The sequence below is a fragment of the Typopeltis vanoorti genome, chromosome 2, assembly GCF_054136105.1.
Source record: "Typopeltis vanoorti isolate ZY-2024b chromosome 2, IOZ_Tvanoo_1.0, whole genome shotgun sequence".
NCBI classification, from domain to species: Eukaryota; Metazoa; Arthropoda; class Arachnida; order Uropygi; family Thelyphonidae; genus Typopeltis; species Typopeltis vanoorti.
This window is the reverse complement of record NC_143550.1, coordinates 7202365-7220264: the sequence shown is the minus strand read 5'-3', so window position 1 is coordinate 7220264 and position 17900 is coordinate 7202365. Positions and strand designations below refer to the sequence as shown.

At 36.0% G+C, this 17900-nt stretch overlaps 1 protein-coding gene across 1 annotated transcript in view; it reads right to left on the bottom strand.

Moving 5' to 3' along the window:
- LOC150108801 (replication termination factor 2) overlaps positions 1–17900 on the bottom strand; it is a 117888-nt gene that overhangs the window by 31703 nt on the left and 68285 nt on the right. The window contains exon 5 of the mRNA XM_090403315.1: positions 10439–10517. Coding sequence (XP_090259441.1) covers positions 10439–10517 — 79 coding nt within the window. The remainder of the gene's footprint in view (positions 1–10438; positions 10518–17900) is intronic.

Below are 17900 nucleotides of genomic sequence, written 5' to 3'. Positions count from 1 at the left end.
TTGACTAATTTCTCTCTTATTCCATATAAATTTATTCAGTTGACTTCCTACCATACCAGCTTTGTTGATTCTGTTGTCTATTTCCATATTTAATTTACCATCTTCAATAAAAATTGTGCCTAAGTAGCTGAAATGTTTTACTTGTTCTATAGTTTCTCCATTTACAATGTTTCTGCCTATTTTCATTATCTTTGTCTTGTTACTGCTGACCTTCATACCATATCAATCACAACAGTTATTCAATTTAGTCAGGGAATCTTGCAGACTTAATTTAGAAGTATAACATCATCTGCATAAAGCAAGGACATAACATTAACATCTCCAATTTTAATATCAGAGTAAAAGCTGTATAACTGAGAGGAGACACCAACACATAGCCTTTAAAGGAATGCGTAGAACCGACCAGGGCTTCTGACCTGATGTCCAATCCTCACCTTCTTGTGGTGCACCCTGTTATATATCTACTTGGATACTGAACGAACGAGGATGGGCTGGCAATTTGGGATTTAGCCAACCAAATTGTATTCTTATTGGTTACACCAAAATAAAAAATGATGGTACGACATGACAAAATTTCATGCCGGCTGGGCATCACCCAGATAAACAAGGGCCCCGTTGTTTCTGCCAGGGAAACAGGGCGAACAGCGAAAAGTCAGCTACTGGAACAAATCTGAAAACAAACCCCAACTCAACATCACCACAGTTAAAGATCGGTACGGTACTATCAACATAAGAAGCCTGAATGGCAAAGAAATGGAGCTAGCTGAGGAATTAGATAAGTACCAGATCGACATAATAGGGATGACTGAAACAAAAAAGACATAAACTGGTGAAATTTTTCTGAGCAATAAATACAAAATGTTATATTCAGGCAATGACAATCAAGGAAAAGAAGGAGCAGCCATAGTATTCAACACAAAATACATGGCTAATTCTTGAATGGCAGTCAGTCTCAAGTACAGTAATGTGGACAAATATGAAAATGGGGAACTGGACAATGAGACTTATTTGTGCCTATGGTACCTTAATAGAACAGAAGGTTCCATTAAGGTAGAAGTGGAGGAATTTTTTGAGGCTTTAGAAAAAGCAACTGACACAATGAAAAAGGAAAACTTGGTCCTTGTTGGGGATCTAAATAGCAGAGTAGGAAATGATTGTGAGATATACAAAAATATTTTGGGAAAATTTGGAGAAAAGAGCAAAGCTAATAGTAATGGCAAATATCTGTTGGATTTCTGCTCAGGACATGGACTGGTTATTACTAACACCATGTTCCAACATAAAAATGTGCACAAATTCACATGGAGAGAAGAGGCAAGGAATAAGAAAAGTCTCATTGACTATGTTATTGTTGATAGTGATGTTTTCTCTCCCTAGTGCAGGACACCAGAGCGTACAGAGGATTTGAAATTGGAAGTGATGACTATTTAGTCTTGAGCAGGATAAAATTGAATTTCATAATGAAAAGAATAACATGTAAGAAAGTTTTAAAGTGAATAAAAGTTGAGCAGCTGTCAGATGTGAACTGTAGACTAAAATACACAAAGATTACTGAAGAAAAAATGAAAGAGTTTGAGAACAGGAATCAAACCTTGGAGATTCAGTGGCAAACTCTAAAGAAAACATTGATTGATTCTGCCAGAGAGGCATGTGGTGAGGTTGTCTGCAAGGATAGAAAAATCAGAACTCCCTGTTGGACACAGGAAGTTAAAGAGGCAGTGAAGGAAAAGAAAAAAGCATATCAAAAGTTCCTGGTAAATAAGTCAGCTTGTGCACTTAGAGAATACAGAGACAAATGTAAGAAAACTAAACACTGTGTAAAACTAGCTAAGCAAAAGTCATGGGAGGACTTTGGCAAGAACATAGAAATTAAATATCAAGAAGGTTGTAAGATATTCTGGAGATGGTTGAAAAAGTTTAGAAATGGAGGAAAGAATGCCGTAAAAGGAGTTAGAGATGATAAAGGTGACATGAAAACGGGAGAAAAAGATATCCTTGAAGTATGGAGTAATTACTTTGAAAAATTGCTAAATGAAACAAGCAGTGATAGCACAGTGGTAAAAAACACTCAACAGGCATACAGTCAGGAATACATATCCATACTCGAAGTAGAAAAAGCCATCAAAGGCTTGAAATGTGGAAATGCAGCAGCAGCAGCAGATGATATTCGACCAGAAATGCTGAAGTATGGTGGTATAAGGGTCTTACAGTGGCTGCACTGCATAATTCAGAAAGGCTGGACAGAGGGACGAATTCCCGATGATTGGAGTAGAGCTCTCATAGTACCCATATATAAAAAGGGAAATAAAACTGAATGCGAGAATTACAGAGGTATTTCCCTACTGAGTGTTCCTGGCAAGATCTACGCAAGTATACTTGAGAAACGGTTGAGAAGAATTGTGGAAGAAAAGCTTGGTGAAGAACAAGCTGGATTCAGGCCAAATAGAGGCTGTCAGGATCAGATCTTCACTTTACGACAAATAGTTGAGAAGGCATGGGAATATAACAGAGATCTGTATTTAAGTTTTGTCGATTTGGAAAAGGCATACGACAAGGTGCCAAGCTATTCAATACGCTGCAGTTATATGGTGTCAATGGGGCATTATATCAAGCAATATTTAGTCTTTATTTGAGTTGTAAATCAGCAGTTAGAATTGAAGGAAGTACAGGAAGATGGTTTAACGTTAAATCTGGTGTGAGACAAGGATGTATATTATCCTCTCTGTTATTCATTATCTATATGGATCACATTATGAAGGAAAGTGGTATTAAACATGATATCAAAATTTGAGATGTTAATGTCGACTCTTTGCTTTATGCGGATGATGTTATACTTCTAAATAAATCTGCTACAAGTCTGCAAGATTCTCCGACTAAACTGAATAGCTGTTGTAATAGATATGGTATGAAGGTCAGCAATAAAAAGACAAAGACAATGAAAATAGGCAGAATCATTGAAAATCTCAACTGTGTTGTGAATGGAGAACCTGTGGAACAAGTGAAACATTTCAGCTACTTAGGCACGATTTTTACTGAAGATGGTAAATTAAATATAGAAATAGACAACAGAATCAGCAAAGCTGGTATGGTAGGAAGTGAATTGAATAAATTCATATGGAATAAGAGAGAAATTATTCGGAACACTAAATTAGCTGTATACAAGACAGTGTTCAAACCAGTTTTAACTTATGGATCTGAGAACTGGGTCAGAAGTAAAACACTTGACCAAAGACTAGAGATGGCAGATATGAGAGTCCTGAGAAAGATTATAGGAGTGAACAGATGGCATCAATGGCAATATCATATTAAAAATGAGGATATTAGGAAAGAACTTGACATTTTCAACATCCAGGAATGCGTTAGCAGAGCTAATCTCAGATGGTATAGTCACTTAAACAGAATGGGCGAAGAAAGATTAGCAAAACAAGTGTTCTCTGCCAGGTTGTAAGCAAAACGACCCAGAGGAAGACCAAGATATAGGTGGATTGATATGGTACAAAGTGCCTTAGACAATAGAAATATAAGATCTGATAATGTTGGAGTCTTGACAAGTAACAGTGTGATTTGGAGGAAAATTGTAGATAGGAAGTTTGTAATGATGTAATATTTTTTCATGTAGTACTATGATATCCTGTACACCCCTTGAGGGTACATGGCAGGAATTTGATGATGATGAATTTTAATATCAGGTTTAATACCACTTTCCTTCATAATGTAATTCATATAGATAATGAATAGCAGAGGTGATAATGTACATCCTTTTCTGACACCAGATTTAACATTAAACCATCTCCTTGTACTTCCTTCAATTCTAACTGCTGACTTACAACTCAAACAATGACTAAGTATTGCTTGATATAATGATCCACTGACACCATACAACTGCAGCATTTTGAATAGCTTCTCTCTTGGCACCTTGTCATATGCTTTTCCAGATCTACAAAACTTAAAAACAGTTCTTTGTTTTCCCATAAATTCTCAACTATTTGTCGTAAAGTGAATATCTGATCCTGAGACCTCTCAAATGTTTCTCGAGTATATCTTACCAGGAACACTCAGTAGAGAAATACCTCTAATTCTCACAATCAGTTTTATTTCCCCTTTTATATACGGGTCTATGAGAGCTCTACTCCAGTCATCTGGAATTCCTCCTCCTGTCCAGGCTCTCTGAACTATGCAGTGTAGCCACTGTAAGACTTTTATACCTCCATACTTGAGCATTTCTGGCCTAATATCATCTACTCTAGCTACCTTTCCACATTTCAGACTTTTGATGGCTTTTTCGACTTCAAGTATGGATATGTATTCCTGATTGCATGCCTGGTGAGTGTTTTTTTTATCACTGTGCTGTCATCACTTCTAGTTTCATTTAGCAATTTTTCAAAGTAATTACTACATACTTCAAGGATATCTTTTTCTCCAGTTTTCATATCACTTTTATCATCTCTAATTCCTTTTAGAGCACTCTTTCCTCCATTTCTGAGCTTCTTCAACAACCTCCAGAATATTTTGCCACCTTCTTGATATTTATTTTCAATGTTCTTATCAAAGTCTTCCCATGACTTTTGTTTAGCTAGTTTTACACAGTGTTTAGCTTTCTTACATTTGTCTCTGTTTTCTCTAAGAGAACAAGCTGACTTATTTGCCAGGAACTTTTTATATGCTTTCTTCTTTTCCTTCACTGCCTTCTTAACTTCCTGTGTCCAACAGGGAGTTCTGATTTTTCTATCCTTGCAGACAACCTCACCACATGCCTCTCTGGCAGAATCAATCAATGTTTTCTTCAGAGTTTGCCATTGAATCTCCAAGGTTTGATTCCTGTTCTCAAACTCTTTCATATTTTTCTTCAATAATCTTTGTGTATTTTAGTCTACAGTTCACATCTGAGAGCTGCTCAACTTTTATTCACTATAAAAGTTTCTTACATGTTATTCTTTTCAATATGAAATTCAATTTTATCCTGCTCAAGACTAAATAGTCATCACTTCCAATTTCAAATCCTCTGTATACTGTAGTCTTCTGCACCAGGGAGAGAAAACATCACTATCAACAATAACATAGTCATTGAGACTTTTCTTATTCCTTGCCTCTTCTCTCCATGTGAATTTGTGCACATTTTTATGTTGGAACATGGTGTTAGTAATAACCAGTCCATGTCCTGAACAGAAATCCAACAAGTATTTGCCATTACTAATAGCTTTGCTCTTTTCTCCAAATTTTCCCAAAATATTTTTGTATGTCTAACAATCATTTCCTGTCTGCTATTTAGATCTCCAACAAGGACCAACTTTTCATTTTTCATTGTGTCAGTTGCTTTCTCTAAAGCCTCAAAAAATTCCTCCACTTCTACCTTAGGAGAACCTTCTGTGGGACCATAGCACAAATAAGTCTCATTGTCCAGTTCCCCATTTTCATATTTGCCCACATTACTCTACTTGAGACTGACTGCTATTCAAGAAGATCATCATCATCAAATTCCTGCCATGTACCCTCAAGGGGTGTACAGGATATGACAGCACTACATGAAAAATTTACATCATTACTAACTTCCTATCTACAATTTTCCTCCAAATCAGTCTGTTACTTGTCAAAACTCCAACATTATCAGATCTTATATTTCTATTGTCTAAGGCACTTTGTACCGTATCAATCCACCTATATCTTGGTCTTCCTCTGGGTCGTTTTGCTGCCAACCTGGCAGAGAACACTTGTTTTGCTAATCTTTCCTCTCCCATTCTATTTAAGTGACCATACCATCTGAGATTAGCTCTGCTAACGCATTCCTGGATGCTGACAATGTCAAGTTCTTTCCTAATATCCTCATTTTTAATATGATATTGCCATTGATGCCATCTGTTCACGCCTCTAATCTTTCTCAGGACTCTCATATCTGCGGTCTCTAGTCTTTGGTCAAGTGTTTTACTTCTGACCCAGCTCTCAGATCCATAAGTTAAAATTGGTTTGAACACAGTCTTGTATACAGCTAATTTAGTGTTCCGACTAATTTCTTTCTTATTCCATATGAATTTATTGAATTGACTTCCCACCATACCAGCTTTGCTGATTCTGTTGTCTATTTCTATATTTAGTTTACCATCTTCAGTAAAAATTGTGCCTAAGTAGCTGAAATGTTTTACTTGTTCCACAGGTTCTCCATTCACAACACAGTTGACATTTTCAATGATTCTGCCTATTTTCATTGTCTTTGTCTTTTTATTGCTGACCTTCATACCATATCTATTACAACAGCTATTCAATTTAGTCAGAGAATCTTGCAGACTTGTAGCGGATTTATTTAGAAGTATAACATCATCCGCATAAAGCAAAGAGCTGACATTAACATCTCCAATTTTGATATCAGGTTTAATACCACATTCCTTCATAATGTGATCCATATAGATAATGAATAACAGAGGGGATAATGTGCATCCTTGTCTCACACCAGATTTAACATTAAACCATCTTCCTGTACTTCCTTCAATTCTAACTGCTGACTCACAACTCAAATAAAGACTAAGTATTGCTTGATATAATGCCCCATTGACACCATATAACTGCAGCGTATTGAATAGCTTCTCTCTTGGCACCTTGTCATATGCCTTTTCCAAATCAACAAAACTTAAATACAGATCTTTGTTATATTCCCATGCTTTCTCGACTATTTGTCGTAAAGTGAAGATCTGATCCTGACAGCCTCTATTTGGCCTGAATCCAGCTTGTTCTTCACCAAGCTTTTCTTCCACAATTCTTCTCAACCGTTTCTCAAGTATACTTGCATAGATCTTGCCAGGAACACTCAGTAGGGAAATACCTCTGTAATTCTCACATTCAGTTTTATTTCCCTTTTTATATATAGGTACTATGAGAGCTCTACTCCAATCATCGGGAATTCGTCCCTCTGTCCAGCCTTTCTGAATTATGCAGTGCAGCCACTGTAAGACTCTTATACCACCATACTTCAGCATTTCTGGTCGAATATCATCTACTCCTGCTGCCTTTCCACATTTCAAGCCTTTGATGGCTTTTTCTACTTCAAGTATGGATATGTATTCCTGACTGCATGCCTGGTCAGTGTTTTTTATCACTGTGCTGTCATCACTGCTTGTTTCATTTAGCAGTTTTTCAAAGTAATTACTCCATACTTCAAGGATATCTTTTTCTCCTGTTTTCATTTCACCTTTATCATCTCTAATTCCTTTTACAGCACTCTTTCCTCCATTCCTAAGCTTCTTCAACAACCTCCAGAATATTTTGCCACCTTCTTGATATTTATTTTCTATATTCTTGCCAAAGTCCTCCCATGACTTTTGTTTAGCTAGTTTTACACACTGTTTAGCTTTCTTACATTTGTCTCTGTATTCTGTAAGAGTAAAAGCTGACTTATTTGCCAGGAACTTTTGATATGCTTTCTTCTTTTCCTTCACTACCTCTTTAACTTCCTGTGTCCACCAGGGAGTTCTAATTTTTTTATCCTTGCACACAACCTCACCACATGCCTCTCTGGCAGAATCAATCAATGTTTCCTTCAGAGTTTGTCACTGAATCTCCAAGGTTTGATTCCTGTTCTCAAACTCTTTCATTTTCTTTTCAATAATATTTCTGTATTTTAGTCTACAGTTCACATCTGAGAGCTGCTCAACTTTTATTCGCTTTAAAACTTTCTTACATGTTATTCTTTTCAATATGAAATTCAGTTTAATCCTGCTCAAGACTAAATAGTGATCACTTCCAATTTCAAATCCTCTGTACACTCTGGTGTCCTGCACCAGGGAGAAAACATCACTATCAACAATAACATAGTCAATGAGACTTTTCTTATTCCTAGCCTCTTCTCTCCATGTGAATTTGTGCACATTTTTATGTTGGAACATGGTGTTAGTAATAACCAGTCCATGTCCTGAGCAGAAATCCAACAGATATTTGCCATTATTATTAGCTTTGCTCTTTTCTCCAAATTTTCCCAAAACATTTTTGTATGTCTCACAATCATTTCCTACTCTACTATTTAGATCCCCAACAAGGACCAACTTTTCATTTTTCATTGTGTCAGTTGCTTTTTCTAAAGCCTCAAAAAATTCCTCCACTTCTACCTTAGTAGAACCTTCTGTGGGACCATAGGCACAAATAAGTCTCATTGTCCAGTTCCCCATTCTCATATTTGCCCACATTACTCTACTTGAGACTGACTGCCATTCAAGAAGATTAGCCTCGTATTTTGTGTTGAATACTATGGCTACTCCTTCTTTTCCTTGGTTGTCATTGCCTGAATATAACATTTTGTATTTATTGCTCAGAAAGATCTCACCAGTTTTGATCTTTTTTGTTTCAGTCACCCCTATTATGTCGATCTGGTACTTATCTAATTCCTCAGCTAGCTCCATTTCTTTGCCATTCAGGCTTCTTACGTTGATAGTACCGATCTTTAACTCTGGTGATGTTGAGTTGGGGTTTGTTTTCAGATTTGTTCCAGTAGCTGACTTTTCGCTGTTCGCCCTGGTTCCCTGGCGAAAACAACGGGGGCCTTGTTTAACCGGGCGACGCCCCAGCCGGCATGAAATTTTGTCATGTTGTACCATCATTTTTTATTTTGGTTTAACCAATAAGAATACAATTTGGTCGGCTAAATCCCAAATTGCCAGCCCATCCTCGTTCGTTCAGTATCAAAGTAGATACCCAACAGGGTGCACCACGAGAAGGTGAGGATTGGACATTAGGTCAGAAGCCCTGGTCGGTTCTACGCATTCCTGTAAAGGCTATGTGGAGGTCTCCTCTCAGTTATACAGCTTTGACCCTTAAGCACCCCCTTCAAGAAGATTAGCCTCGTATTTTGTGTTGAATACTATGGCTGCTCATTCTTTTCCTTGACTGTCATTGCCTGAATATAACATTTCGTATTTATTGCTCAGAAAGATCTCACCAGTTTTTGTCTTTTTTGTTTCAGCCACCCCTATTATGTCGATCTGGTACTTACCTAATTTCTCAGCTAGCTTCATTTCTTTGCCATTCAGGCTTCTTATGTTGATAGTACCGTACCGATCTTTAACTGTGGTGATGTTGAGTTGGGGTTTGTTTTCAGATTTGTTCCAGTAGCTGACTTTTCGCTGTTCGCCCTGGTTCCCTAGCAGAAACAACGGGGGCCTTGTTTAACCGGGCGACGACCAGCTGGCATGAAATTTTGTCATGTCATACCATCATTTTTTATTTTGGTTTAACCAATAAGAATACAATTTCGTCGGCTAAATCCCAAATTGCCAGCCCATCCTCGTTCGTTCAGTATCCAAGTAGATACCTAACAGGGTGCACCACAAGAAGGTGAGGATTGGACATTAGGTCAAAAGCCCTGGTCAGTTACCCAGTCCCTAAGGCATTTTCTTTGTTACTAAACTTTCATTAGCAGACTTTGTTATTATGATTTTTAGGTTTGACCATTCTTCTTCTATATTCTGATTTTCTTTTATATTTATCGTATAATTCTTCTTTTGGTAGAAATCTTTAATGCTATTGTCGTCTAGGAGGCTAACTTTGAAGGATTCAAAATTACTATTTTATTTATACTTTTTTGTTGTTTTCCATCTTAGTTCCCATTTTATTTTTCAAAATTACGAGGTAATGATCTAATTCTAGTTCAGATCTTCTGTATACTCTTGTATCTATTATCATTTTTGACATTTTCATATTGCTGTTTATGTAATCAATAATGCTTCTTGTGTCTCTTGCTTCCCAGGTGTAACTGCAGACATCTTTATGTTTGAAGAAGGTAAGGTGTTCATTATTTTAAGGCTTGCTGGAACATGATGTTAATAAGAACTAGTCCATGTTCCAAACTGAAATACAGTACATACTTATTATTATTCATTTTGCTCTTTATTTCAAATTTTCCTAAAACATTTCTTGTGTTTGTTATTTATTCCTACTCTGCTGTTAAGATCTCCAACAAGGACCACTTGTTGCTTTTTTCTTTGTGTTGGCTGCCTTCTCTAATTCCTCAAAAACCTCCTCCATATCTTTCTTTGTAGAACCTTATGTAGCTCTATTTCTCTAATGAGAAATTCTATTATTAGTGGCTCCAGAATGGCTGGAACCTATGTACTTGATAATTGTTAAAATTATACCATATGGTGGGACTGCCTCATTCTTATGCTTCATCTGATGAGAAATGCATCAGTACAAGGAAAAAAGCATAATAAACTGCTATTTTATAACTAAGATGATAACAAGGTTTGCCGTTTGAAACTTTAAAAGTTGCAGGAGTGGGAGTCATGAAAAGAGGCTTTCTTTTAGTGTAGTAGAACATTTCTCATCAGATGAAGTGTATGCATGAGGTAATCTCAGTACTTTTGTAGAGTATCATATTGCTATATGTTATAATTCATCAATTATTAAATATCAATTCATCAAATATTATTACAAAAAGTTATATACATTCTACAATACATACTTTGTGGCACACTTCAGATTTCACTTCTTTCAAAGCTCTTTCTGAAAGTACACATCCACAGTCTTTCAAATAGCAAAACCTAAGAGGAAAAAAGAATGCATGAAATAAGGACTAAAATTTACAAAACAGAATATGTCCATAATGAGCCCAGTTAATTAGCTAGGATGAGGCAAGGGTTCCCCTCATGCCGACAATTATTTGTTGACTTAGTCAACTGTGAAGGATACTAAATAAGGGCTGAGAGATTTTACCTTTGCTTTCAAGCATTACTTTCACAGATTAAAATTTAAGAACTGCATTATCATCATCCTTTCAAGGATTTAGGCCCAGGGGCCTGTGCCAGTCTCATTCCATCTTTTCCTTGGTCAACTTCTATATCCTCCAACTGGGTGGCATCGGAATATTTTTTTTTAATAGTCCTGAACTGCCCATTCTTCAATATGTTCAGTCCGCTGCTTTTGGTATTCATATACTTTATCCAAAACAGTCTATTTTTAGTTCTTTATGTATTTCTGTGCTTCTTTCTTTTTGTCCCAGAGAGTATAGTCTGCCGTCCTTTGCAAGAATTTCATTTCTCCAGTTTCTATTCTTTTTTCTTCTGCGTTTTTTTTTTTATTCGCTTCTGTACAGTAGAGAAGGTCTTCCCAAAACTTTATAAACTCTTATTCTTGTATGCTTTTGAAGTTGGTTAGGTTTGAAAATGTTACTGTTCATTCTTGTTGTCTTTAGTAAGTGTGAAATTTTAAAATCAATGTCAGCTTCTTTTGAATATGATACAGCACATCCAGGGTATTGAAGCAGTTAATTTGTTCTAGAATTTTATTTACAATCATGAATTTACTTCAGACTAGAGATGGTCTTTTAAAATCCATGATTTTTGTCTGTTGATATTTGCATCCAAAGTTTAGCAATTATGTTTAAGGGGTATACTGATCTTTGGAGTTCATCTATGAGTATACTGAGTTCAGTGGAATGGGATCAGTTGATGGATGGAAAGAATATCGACAGTGCATGGGAAGCATTTAAACAATATTTAAATGATGCGATATCAAAATGTGTCCCGAGAGTTCAAAGAATAAATAGAGTAGGAGTCAAATAGATATGTAATCTTATTAAGCAAGAGATTCGTAAGAAAAGGACAATGTGGAAGGAATACCATTTGCATAAGAATGATGTCTGTAATGAACGTTATAAGCGGCAAGAAACACAGGTGCATGAGGATGAGGTATTACAGCTGCTGCACAAATTGAATAAGAATTCAGCAATACCGACTGATGGGATATCAGCGCATGTGCTAAAAGAGTGTTCAGCTGAACTGGCTATTCCTTTGACCAGGCTGTTTAATGTGACTCTCAGAACAGGGAAGATTCTGGAATGGAAGAAATGTATGGTAATTCCATTGCACAAGGGTAGTACAAAGAGACTGATGTATCCAACTATCGACCCATTAGTATCCCAGGAGTGGTGGTGAAGATTTTGGAAAAACAGGTTAGGGCTCGCATTCAGAAATGGATTGACAGTGAATCTCTACTTTGCAATGAGCAACATGGGTTTACTAAGGGAAGGTCATGTTTTAGCAACTTGCACACATTCTATAACAATGTTACCATTGAACAAGAAAAGGGGAATGCATACACCACGATACTTTTAGATTTTGCTAAGGCTTTTGTCAGAACACAACCTGGTAGGCTGTTGCATAAATTGGAGAAAATGGGTTTGGGTTATAGAATATTAGCATGGATAAGAGGATGGCTGACTGACAGATATCAAAAAGTGATACACAGGGGATGCGAGTCTGCAAGATTTAAGGTAACAAGTGGTGTACCACAAGGATCAGAGCTTGGTCTGTTATTCAATCTGTACATTAAAGATATTGGGAAGGATTTGACAAGCGACATACAGCTATTTGCTGATATGCAGTACTTTCAAGAATGATTTGAATAGGCTGGAATTATGGGAAGGGGAAAATGAGTGTCAGCTCAATGTCAGTAAATGTAAAGTCATTCACTTTGGCATGATTAGATATCCAATGTCGTATTATATTGGTGGGATTATGCTAGAAGAAACTGATGCGGCTAGGGATCTTGGAGTGTTAGTAGATAGGAAGTCGAAGTTCAGGGTCCATGTGGCAAAGATTGCAAATACAACTCAAAAGATAATTGCAATGCTGAAATGAACGTTCATATGTAAAGAGAAGGATGTTGTATTGCCTCTTTACAAGGCCTTGATAAGACCTCACTTGGACTACTGTATGCAGGTCTGGCCTCCTGGTTTCCATTGTGATTCTGATATATTGGAGAGAGTACAAAGGAGAGTGTTAAAAATGATATCAGGATTGTGGAATACTGATTGTGAAGACAGATTGAGAATTTGTAGACTGCAGACACTAGCAAACAGGAGAAAGAGGAGTGATATGATTGAGACTTACAGACTGCTGAAAGGGTCATACAGGATTTCAATTGATGGAATTGTCCAATTATGGGGAAAAGGACAAGAGGACATCCTTGTAAGCTGAGAATGAAGGCCACTGAGAAAGGGTGAGGGCTAGATTTTTCTCTCAAAGGGTCGTGCATGATTGGAATGGATTGCCACTGGATGTTGTGAGTGCAAGTAGTGTGAATGAATTCAAGAATAAGTATGACAGCTGGTGTGTGTAATATGTGACCTCCCTCGATGACTCTTTGACTCCCTGAGGTCTCTCTTAATAATAATAATTATTATCTGGTCATCTGCAAACAAAAGGGTATTAAATCCAGTCCAAGATCCAGTTTAAATGCTGGTTTTATTTTTTTCTTCCATTTCATCTATATAGATATTAAGTAAGAGTGGTGACATCAGACATCCTTGATGAACCCCTCTGTTTATTGATTTTCCATTCTGTAACTTTTTCATTGATTCTTATTATTTGGTTGTCTTGATACATGTTAGTTACTGCAGCAAGTATCTGATTTGGAATGTTTAGATTCTCGAGTATGGTCCACAGTTTGTTCTTTAAGACTCTGCCAAAGACTTTCTGGAAGTTTACAAATGCTGTGTGTTTCTATGTTGAATTTATAATTTTTATCCATTAATATTTTTAATGTAGAAGCTGGGTCAATGCACAATCTTCCTTTTTTTTAGAAGCCAGAAGCCAGATAAACTTTGTAAAGTTTATCTTCTACATATGATTTAAGTTTTGAAGTTAATATTCATGCATATAACTTCCTACACGTTGGTAAGGGGTTGTTATAGGATTAATGCTGGAGAAGTTCTACACATAAAATAGTGGGAGATAGGGGGAGAACCAGAGTTCATCCCTTGAAATATTTAGAAGACTTATTCCTCTGCAGTTTTCACAACTGCCCTTACTGCTTTTATATGGTCAGATGATAATTGCCTTATTCCAACCTTCTGGGATTTTTCCTTGCTGCCAGATATTGTAAATAATTTTAAAAGTTAATTGATGAATAGGATGCCTGCATATTTTATGAGTTATATATTTATTTCATCTTCTCCAAGGGATTCTCCTGTTTTGCTTTGCTGTATTGCTTGTTGGATTTCTTATAATATTATTTCTTCCACTGTATAGTTATTAATTAGCATTATGCCAGTTTTAACTTCATTACTATTTTGCCATTAGTTTTGGAAGAAGTCCAGCCAGGTTTTCTCTTTGATTATTTCAAGTTTCAGTTTCACCTTTCCTTTTTACCATTATTCATATTCCTTAGAATTTTGTATGTATTTGGTCTCCTCACTGTAAGATCTTTTTCCAATTTTGCTACGAAGTTATTCCATGTTTCTCTATTCATTTATTTCCAGCATGATTTCTTTGGTGTTGCTCTTTTGTATTTATAATTATTTTTTGCTGCTAGTAATTTTGTGTTTATCCATTGTTTAAATGCCTCTTTCTTGTCTTTGTTTATTGCTTCAATATCTTCATGCCAGTTTCTTGTTCTCTTTCATTTACTTTTTGTTCCAAGACATTCTGCTGCTGCATTTATTAATATATTTTTTTAAATATTTCATTCTATCTCTATACCATCATTTTCTTTTATTTGCTCTAGTTTTCAATTTATTCTTTGCAAATAAAAATTTGAAGTTAATATTTGTGCATGTAACTTATAACCAGTATTTAGAAGACTTATTCCTCTGTAGTTTTCACAATTGCACATGCTGCCTTTATATGTTCTGTTTTTAAAATATTCCATTCTATCTCTATATCATAATTTTCTTTTATTTGCTTCTTTTATTTTACTATAAACATAGTCAATATGTTTATCATCGAAGAGTAGAACTCTAAAAGATCACTGCTAATTTCATTTTGCAATTGTTCAAAGTAATTACTCCATACTTCAAGCATATCTTTTTCTCCAGTTTTCAAATCACCTTTATCATCCCTAATTCCCTTTACAGTACTCTTTCCTCCATTTCTGAGCTTCTTCAATAACCTCCAGAATATCTTGCCACTTCTGGATATTTATTTTCTATTTTCTTACCAAAGTCTTCCCATGCCTTTTGTTTAGCTAGTGTTACACAGTGTTCAGCTTTTTTACATTTGTCTCTATATTCTAAGAGCACAAGCTGACTTATTTACCAGGAACTTTTTATATGCTTTCTTCTTTTCTTCCACTGCCTCTTTAACTTCCTGTGTCCACCAGGGCAATCTGATTTATCTATTACTGCAGACCACCTTGCCACTTGCCTCTCTGGCTGAATGTTTTCTTCAGGGCTTGCCACTGAATCTCCAAGGTTTGGTTCCTGTTCTTAAGCTCTTTCATTTTTTCTTGAATAATGTTTGTGTATTCTATCTACAGTTCATATCTGAGAGCTGTTCAACTTTTATTTGCTTTAAAACTTTCTTACATGTTCTTCTTTTCAATATAAAATTCAATTTTATCCTTCTCAAGACTAAATAGTAATCACTTCCAATTTCAAATCCTCTGTACACTGTAGTGTCCTGCACCAGAGAGAAAACATCACTATCAACAATAACATAGTCAATGAGACTTTTCTTATTCCTTGCCTCTTCTCTCCATGTGAATTTGTGCACATTTTTATGTTGGAACATGGTGTTAGTAATAACCAGTTCATGTCCTGAGCAGAAATCCAACAGGTATTCACCATTATTATTAGCCTTGCTCTTTTCTCCAAATTTTCCCAAAATATTTTTATATGTCTGACAATTATTTCCTACTCTGCTATTTGGATACCTAACAATAGCCAACTTTTCATTGTGTCAGTTGCTTTCTCTAAAGCCTCAAAAAATTCCTCCACTTCTATGTTAGTAGAAACTTCTGTGGGACCATAGGCACAAATAAGTCTCACTGTCTAGTTCCCCATTCTGATATCTGCCCACATCACTCTACTTGATATGGCCTGCCATTCAAAATTAGCCTCATATTTAGTGTTGAATACTATGGCTACTCCTCCTTTTCCTTGATTGTCATTGTCTGAATATAAGTTTTTTCTATTTATTGCTCAGAAAGATCTCACCTGTTTTTGTCTTTTTTGTTTCAGTCATCCCTATTATGTCAATCTGGTACTTATACATTTCTTCAGCTAGCTCCATTTCTTTGCTATTTGGGCTTCTTATGTTGATAGTACTAAATCTTGAACTCTGGTGATGCTGAGTTGGGGGGGGGGGGTTAGGATTTGTTCCAGTAGCTGACTTTTCGCTGTTTGCCTCGCAAAACAACAAGGGGGGGGGGGGCTTGTTTTTATCCGGGCAACGTCCCAGCCAGCATAAAATTCTGTCATGTTGTACCACCAGTTTTTATTTTGGTTTAACCCAATAAGAATACAATTTGGTCAGCTAAATCCTAAATTGCCAGCCCATCCTTATTCATTGAGTTACCAGGTAGATACCTAACAGGGTGCACCATGAGAAGGTGAGGAATGGACATTAGGTCAGAAGCCATGGTCAGTTCTATGCATTCCTTTAAAGGCTATGTGGAGGTCTCCTCTCAGTTATACAGCTTTAAACCTTAAGCACCATGTATTCTAAACATGGTGCTTAAGAAAACTCTAAATTTTCTTAAGGAAAATTTAGCTGAAGAAAAATCAAAAATTCTAAATCAGAATAGTTTTTTTACCTTATGGATAAGAAATCTTTCAAACTTAAACTGAGCTATTACCCATACAACTTCAAATTAAACAAATAGCTAATGTTGTCCCATATTTTTTTAAAAATTTACATTTCCAAGAGAACAGTATCAATTTATGCTAGCTCTCCATTACTGGGTCTCTGTCAAATTGGATGCTGACTTGTTCACACTAGCTGAGCCATCACCTTTCCCTTCTTAAGGCCTTAAACTGATTAATGCAGGATATTCATCATTATGGCCCCTCTCTTTCTCTCTTGTAATTGGAAACCAATTATACAGTTTAATGGTGAATTTTTCAGTTATTTTTGAATTTAATGTTAAAGACTGTATATTAAGCAAATGAACATTTCAAAATTTAAACATTAATTCTTCATTTTTCATTTTTATATTTCATACTCTTCTAGTTCTGTATATCTGGTTCCTGTCGATCCTTTGTATGCTGTTGTCAATTTCCGACAATTTCCTTTCTTCTAATTTCCACTATTTCCTATCTTTCATGGGAATGGAGTGAGAAAGATCAATTTTTTTCCCCCTAAATTCACCATAGCAAACTTTGCACTATAACAAACTATTTCATGTAATTAAATATATTAAACAAGAACTAATGTGTTCACAGAAAAGGGTTAAAGTCTGGCTTTTTAATTCTTAGTTATATATGAAATTTGATCTTAGCTCTTACTCTTTGGAGTTATTTTTTAAATAACTCCAGATGCTTTAAGGTATTTAAGAGAGAGAGAGAGAGAGAGAAAAGTAACATGATCAAAGGTAAGGAAGAAGATAACTATAATGCGAAGATGGATATTACATTAGGTAATGGGTGGGAATTTGGCAGATTTGGAGGATAGTGTGAATTGTGTAGATGAATATCAACTGAAAGTGGTTTGCTTTGGGGGAAGGGGTAATATGGAGAGAAGAGGTGGAAAGTATGAAAAATGAATTGTGAAGTGTAAAGGGAGAGATTAAGAGACTTGAAAGAATTGCAGGAGATATTCAGTTGTTTACAAATGCAGTGAAGCTGTCAGAGGTTACTAGTAATAATACTGATATTGTAGCCCTTCAGAACAATAGAGGCTAGACAGGCAGATGAACAAATGGGGATGCCATTTAATGCAACTAATTGTAAGGTTATAAGATTTTGGATTCAGTGATGGCAACTAACGTACTTCGGTGGAACTACAGAAAGAAGAGGAGGCAAAGGATGTTGGGATGATGTAGATTATTATGCTCAGATATGGTCAAGATTTGAAAGGGATAATATTCCCTTATATCAGGACTTCACAATGTTAATTATGAGGATAAACTGAGGGCATGCAAATGGCAAAGAATAGTGGATAGAAGATGAAGAGATGATATGATTGAGACATTTAAATTGTCAAGAG